We start from the raw sequence: 7,002 nt of genomic DNA, 5'->3' as shown, positions 1-7,002 counted from the left end.
CTGTTGTCATACTTCATCATCATGCTGACCTTTTAGGGAATGAGACTGTGTTTAAAATCTGTGCTTTGAAAACAGCATAAACAACAAAACAGCTGAAACAAAAAAACAAAAACTGATAAACAGATACAAACTATAAGAGAACAAATAAATATTAAATGTTGGAGTTTCATATTTACAGGTTTTCACAGCAGCATTGAGTTATGGTGTTAAATCCTGAAGCACCTTAAAGCAGGTTTGGCTAAAGGTTGTCACATTCTTGGGTCCATCTCAGCTCAGAAGCAGAGCAGATTGTCTCTGACTAAAATTAATCTTGCAGCACTTTCATCAAGTTTGTGGAAAATTTTGATTCAGAACTTTTGGTCCAACAACTCAAACCAGAGAGGAAAAAATAAATCCTCCTTCGAGCAGCGGAGCAGCAAGTCTTCAGTTATCAGACTGACCTCTGTCCAGCAGGTATCATCCACCTGTACAGGTGTGTCCATCAGCTTTGAGGTAGTGTGGAGCGAGGAAGCTGAATTTTGTAATAAACACACTCTTGAAGCGGAGCAGCAGAGGGAGTGGGGAGCTGGATCTCCTCGTACTGAAACACAACAGCAGCACTGAGTACAGGACAAAGTAGCACTGAAGGAGAACAATGAGCATGAGCTGCAGGGTCACCTGTACACTTTGAGTTACCTGTGGAGCCTCCAGCCTCTCACTGGTCCCAGCTGGAGGGAGGTTTGCCTGATACTTGCTGATTCTCCTCTTCAGACACAGCCATACACAACTCAGACCTGCCAACAGACCATCAGGGGAGTGACATCACCTTCACACTCACATCAGCACTCATCACATACAACACATTTCTCCACTGTGCAGAGACACCTTTCAACATCTGGACAGCAGAAGCACAGCTGAAGCCTGCTGGGGCAGTGAGCAGTACGTTTGTGCTGTACTGTCTGTACAGCGTCGGCTTTCACCCCCCATGGATTACATCTACGTACTTTGGTAATATGTGAGTAACATAAAGAATGTTGTGGGCCAACTTTAAAAATACTTATTTCCACAAATGTACAACTATAAAACTACCTCACATACTTGCAGCTTATGTGTAAAAGTTACAGTATGAACCTGCACTAAATGTTTTATAAGCTGGATGAATATAAACTACAGATGCCTGAATCCACATAGTAAGAAGCGCTGCTGGAAGGAGAGGGTTACAAGATGAGTTGACATCTATTATAAAAATGGGAGGTTGGTTCAAAGCAAGCTTGACTAAAAATTACTGTGGCTGAGCTGGTTGCATTAAGTACTGCTGCATGAGTTAGTGGTAGCATTTCTGCATATCTACATATGCAACATGTTGCTGTGGAGGGGTGCTGGTATTAATAGAAGAGCAGACAGACCACAGAGATTTAGACAAAATGACTCACAGAGTACTAAAAAGAGCACAAAGTTCAGGATCACTGAGCTGACGAGGAAAGTCTGCCTCTGCAACACTCCACACTCAGGGTCAGGGGTTGGACAGATATCTGGAAGAAGAAAAGTTACACATATCGAATAAGAAATTATAGTGTTTCGTAAAACTATCAGACATTAACAATGTTTTCATGTCTGAGGCCCAGCTGACTACACTTTAACAAATAGTTCATCTAGTCGACCCAAGTTACTGTTTTATATTACAGGAACTTTCAAAAGCTGAAAAAAATTGCAGTAATAAAAAAAAAAACGTATCTGTTTTTGCTCAGGCTTTGGGCAATGCGATTCCCGTGTTGTGCCAAAGACATTTTGCACTGGTGTTTATTTATTATAATATTAGAAATATTATTGTTTATTATTTTAACCTTTGACCATCTATGAGTTGCAGTTTTGAGGGTGAGTGGTAATTGATTAGTGAGCGATTAGTCTGTTGTAACTTTAGAGACCAACACAATGGTGGAAAACAAATGTTTCCAAGATTAGGTGAGTTGACAGGTTGATTTAGCAGCTGTTAGGATGATGTCTTTTTATGTTCTCAGGCACCCAAGTCAGGGAAGTCTAAGTAGCTTTGAAAGAAAGCAACTGGACTTGAAAGAAACTTTTTAGATTAGAGAAACTTAAAGTAGTCCAGTCGCTTTCTTTCAAAGCTCCTTGGAGCCTTTTATATTTCAAATTGGCAACCTGTTGAGGATCATGTCGTATTTGAGCAGCTGTCTTTAGAAATGAATGATGTCATCTTTCAGGTAAAGCCTCAAATTTTGTTTAGACTGTTCTTCTATTGTACAGTAAAGAGGTCACACTTCAAAGAAATAAGGTTACCAGAGATGGGCAGTAACACGTTACTATAATCCGATAACTTTTTTTTAAGTAACGAGTAAAGTAAGGGATTACTATTACAAAAAAGGTAATTAGATTACTGTTACTTTCCCATAAGCATGCTGCATTACTAAACCGTGATTCTCATGGCAGTGACGTAAGCGAGTGCGACGTTCGTGGCAACAGTGGATCATATATCGAGTGTGGAGAGAGTATGATCCTGCAGCGTTTAAAGCGTGGAAGTACTGACCTGACTTTGAATTTGATTCTGTCAAAAGTGACAAAACATTAGTGTCCTCTGTTCACTGCGTAGGAAGAAAACTTCTTTTTACAGTGAAAAAACCCTTAACTTCAGAGCAAGCTGCCACGGGAATGTGAAATTCACAAATCCTTCGACACACTGCGGCACACCTGCACCAGGGCAAACCTCCGCCTGCCCCACTCCTGCTTTACAGGGGAAAACAGAGCAACAGGACCGTTGAGTCTTTGATTTTATTTATTTTCTGCTGTGTTTTATGTGCATCTATTTGAAAGACTGAGTGTAAACAAAAAATATATATTTTATTTTATGAGCTGGAATGTGCAGAAAATAAGTTTAAATGTTAAACAAATTTCCTCCAGTCAGAGAATGTTGCATATAATTTAATTTTTGCTTGATGCATAAAGTTAAAAGATTAAAACTAATAAAAACAAGTTTTAAAAGGAGACTTTTTCATTTGATTACAGTTTGTATGGGCTTAAAGATCTATCACTTTATCACCTATTCAGGTTGTAAATCATGTTTTTAAAAAGTAACTAAGTAACTGATTACTTTTGCAAATAAGTAATCAGTAAATTAGCAGGATTACTCTTGGGGGGGGGGGGGAAATGATCAGTAATTAGTTACTGATTACTTTTTTCAAGTAACTTGACCAACACTGGATATTACTGAAGATTTACTTTACCTCTAAATAGGACACTGTTACAATAATGACTATTTGCAGAGAACATTTAAAACACACAGTCACAAATTTCTTTACTGATTTGATAAAAACAAGCAAAATATAAGTTTACATTTCCACACAGACAAACATGCAGTCTTACATTCAGTCATCATGTTGACTAAATGAACTATAGTCAAAATAACTGGCTAAAGATTAAGGAAAAGCTAACCTACAAAGGTTTCAGATAATTCAAAGCAATCATTAAACTGACCAAATAAGAAAACTACTTTCATGCCATGGTCATCTCTGGATATGAAAAAGTTCCACTTCCAGTTCCAAGACACTCACAAAATGATCAGAGGGACCAACTACTGGAATGAAGTCTTGGCAGATCTGCTATATTGCCACATACCTGATCATGTAGGGAAATATATATGCTCCAAATAAAGTTTATAAATGAATTCTAAATTTCTAGCAGCCAAGCTGCTGGAATAATTAGAGATTAGCTGAAGGTTTGAGCAATGCATGGGAATACTGAATCAGAACAATCGAGATGGGAAGAAGTTAAAGTTTGTGCTAATGGTTCCTCCGCTCAAGTGAGCCAGTGATGGTTTGATTTTTGCAATGTTTCTAGATGAAAGAAACAAGACTGGGTGAGCTTTGTGATGTAAAAGTTAAATATCAAGATTCAAATGCTGATCAAGAACAACACCAAAGTTGTGATGGAGGAAATCTCATCAAAATTACATCAGCTATGAAGTAATCACTGTGGTAGGAGGTAATAAATCTTTTATCAGTGATAAATTCAGGAACATTTTTTTTTATCTCTAGAGACAAGCCTATCACTGCATTAGTCACAACAGGGAGCTTCACCTATTACAGTCTGTGGTTTCCAACATTATACAAAAAAGCAACCATGAATGCACTGCACCACATAAATACCTCTGGTGCACTGCAGGGAAACTGTCACCACAGCCACCAAAGCCTGTGAGCTAAAGAACAATGCAATTTCAAACAGCATGATACAGATCTGCAGGAAAGCGTTGAGTTTTTGACTAAGAAATAGCTTCACTAAAGCGTACCAGTGAAACTGTGTACAAACAATTACAGTGGAACCCCGACTTACGAATACCCTGTTTCACGAAAAATTCAATTTACGAAGGCACTGAACGGCAATATTTCTGCCCGTGTTACGGCAAAATGCCCGAGTAACGAAATCCGCTTTCTCTGATTGGCTGAGCCTACAATGCCCACAATGCCTTCCGAATCATGTGACATCCCCTTGGCTTCTGTACTTGCGCTTTGCTGTTCCACTTGAACGACATATTGTTGTTCTAGTTAGCAATTAGCCTATAGCCTATCGTTCAGCATCGCCTCACTCAAAACGCGCAATGGGTGCTTCGACTTACGAAAATCTTCGACTTACGAAAAACCCTCGGGAACAGATTCATTTTGTAAGTCGGGGTTCTGCTGTATTAATAAATGTAGTTTTAGTTATCAAATACAACTCTTTTTTTTAAATATATTTTTTTCTTTTCTTTTTTTTCATTGTGCACTTTGGCCCTTAGAAAACACAACATGCAAGATACTGAGAGCTGACTGAAGTTACACATTTAAGTTATCTTTATTAATCCTTTATATCCAGGTAAAAATCTCATTGAGGTTAAACATTTATTTTTCAAGAGAGACTTGGCATCATGGCAGGTCTCTCAAGTAAATCAATAGTAATAAGTACTTCTGTTATTATTAGCATTAAATTTAATAAACTTTGTACTTACCTGAGACGAGGCTGAAACTCTCCACAAACTGAGTGCTACCATTTCTCTTGATGCCACAGAAGTAAAGCCTGCAGTCCTCTGCTGTCAAGTTTTTAATCACAAGTTTGTTTCCCAGGATTGAAAATTTAGTTTCAAAATCAGGAGAGTAGTAGGTAGAGCCTGCTGAGGAAAAACTGCGGCCGATACCTGCTCTGAACTGACTGTAGATCTCCATGTACCAGTGGATCTCTGATGTCTGATTGGAGCAGGTTAGAGTGACATCGGTCCCCAGCTCTCCTCTGACCTCGGTCACGTTCTCGGCCTGTGCACAGAGCAGAAGCACCAACAGGATCATCCACAGGAGAACCATGATCAGCTTCAGCATCCACAACAAGACGGAGTCGTCTGAAAGCAGCTCAGCTCTGATGGACTCTGACACAGAAGTGCTCTACACTTCCTACTTCAGGCGGTGATTATGTCGTGTGTGACGTCTGCTGATAAACCACAAATACCAAGTAACTCACAGGAAGTGAAACCTTCTTTTTACCTCCAGCCTGACTTCTGTAGCAGGAATCTGACACGGAGCTTTCAGACTCAGTTCTTCTGGAACTGAATTTTCACATTACGAATGGTACTGTAGGAGTAATAACAACAACACAAGCAAAGGGGAGTTTAAAATCAGCATGAGAGGACAGTGTTTCATTTAAAGTACAAAGCACAGGTAGAAAAACTAGCAGTAGTAGTATATGTTTTAGTAGAAAATAAACAGACGTGCAGATACAATGAATGAATCCAAAACTATCCAGATTTGAACATGTCTGAACTGACTCAGTCCTGTTTCTCTGTAAATAAAAAAAATCTTCATCTAGAACTTCAACTGTTACTCCAGTGAAACACATCTCAAGTCAAATCAGACAGTAAATTAAAGGACAGTATATTTAACCCCTTCAAACATGGCTTCGCGTCTGTTACACCACAGCGCCTCCAGTTGTATCCAAATATTACTGCAATCCACAACCCACTGAATTCCTACTATAAATACTTCTATAACCTCTACTGCAAAAGCAGGTATTAAACTCTTTACACTCAATATTCTCACTGAAACTTTAACTACTGTAATTACAGTGTACCCCATTCAAAGTGTATTAGAATGACTACTTTCACTACTACACTCTGTACTACAAATATTACTCAATCTGATTAATCTAATTCAAATATGAAACTGCTGCCTTTATCATAGCAGCAGTGAAGCATGATGTGAGTGGCATTTAGCTACATCTGCATAACTGCAACAATAACCACTACACACTCTGACAGTACATTTTACTAATGCTCATCAAATAACCTTCTGCCCACAGCCCTGGTTTTAGTGCCTGCTATTACAACCTAAAACTATGACAAAGTTGCTCCTCCATTTGCAGCACTACTATCATCTATGTTCTGTTTATCCGTCTGTGACTGTTTACTGTTACCGTGTTACTGCGAAATGATCAGTTACAACTTCTGTTAATGACAGATATCAGCCTGTTACTACCTGTGCAGTTAAAGCTGATCCCTGAACTGGGTCAGACTTCCTTGAATTCAGCCTGAAGATGGTTCCAGTTAAGAAACTGTTAGCTGACATAAAATGTACTTTACTATATACATGACTGATGTCTTTAAAGGATATCCAAAACACAACAGCAAACACTTAAAAGATATTTGAACTTGCATGCATGTATAGATGGTGCATCAACACTGATGCAGTTTAAAGTTAATCAATATATATGAGGCCAAAACTACTTAAAAATATTTGACCAGAATTGAACTTTTCATTCATTTGGGAGCTGTGAGCCTGTTGTGAACCTTATGTTGGAGCACATACGCAATTCTGAAAAAGTTGTTACACCGTAAAACATTTTGAAGACAATTGTTTTGAGACATTCTTCTTCCATCAAATTTAAACTACATAAATATTTTTTTTCCAAATTGTACTTTTCCTTAGTTTAAACGTGCTATTGTGAATTAAATAGGGGTTGATGAGATGATGAGTAAAATTATTAATAACA

The 7,002-nt window shown here is 38.3% G+C and overlaps 1 protein-coding gene across 1 annotated transcript; it reads right to left on the bottom strand.

The window, feature by feature from the left end:
- Positions 1-386: 386 nt before the first annotated feature.
- Positions 387-5,384, bottom strand: LOC146607918 (uncharacterized). Its single transcript, XM_085348399.1, has 4 exons — positions 4,976-5,384; positions 1,413-1,511; positions 676-773; positions 387-580 (listed from the first exon to the last, which is right to left on the bottom strand). The coding sequence occupies exons 1-4, from the start codon at positions 5,337-5,339 to the stop codon at positions 482-484; spliced, it is 660 nt and encodes a 219-aa protein (XP_085204525.1). The 5' UTR covers positions 5,340-5,384; the 3' UTR covers positions 387-481.
- Between the last annotated feature and the right edge of the window lie 1,618 nt (positions 5,385-7,002).

The sequence above is a fragment of the Diplotaxodon limnothrissa genome, linkage group LG23 (genome assembly GCF_057381915.1).
Source record: "Diplotaxodon limnothrissa isolate DT_005_m linkage group LG23, D_limnothrissa_male_GT1.1, whole genome shotgun sequence".
NCBI classification, from domain to species: Eukaryota; Metazoa; Chordata; class Actinopteri; order Cichliformes; family Cichlidae; genus Diplotaxodon; species Diplotaxodon limnothrissa.
The sequence above is the reverse complement of the archived record's forward strand: the minus strand, read 5'-3'. Positions and strand labels throughout refer to the sequence as shown.

What these genes read in the sequence shown, in the direction of transcription:
- LOC146607918 (XM_085348399.1), bottom strand. Translation starts at nt 5,339, where the DNA reads ATGCTGAAGCTGATCATGGTTCTCCTGTGGATGATCCTGTTGGTGCTT. An exon ending in GAGTTTCAGCCTCGTCTCAG is followed by an intron (nt 1,512 to 4,975) that starts GTAAGTACAAAG and finishes TTCTTCTTCCAG; the next exon opens with ATATCTGTCCAACCCCTGAC. An exon ending in TGTGCTCTTTTTAGTACTCT is followed by an intron (nt 774 to 1,412) that starts GTGAGTCATTTT and finishes GTCTGTTGGCAG; the next exon opens with GTCTGAGTTGTGTATGGCTG.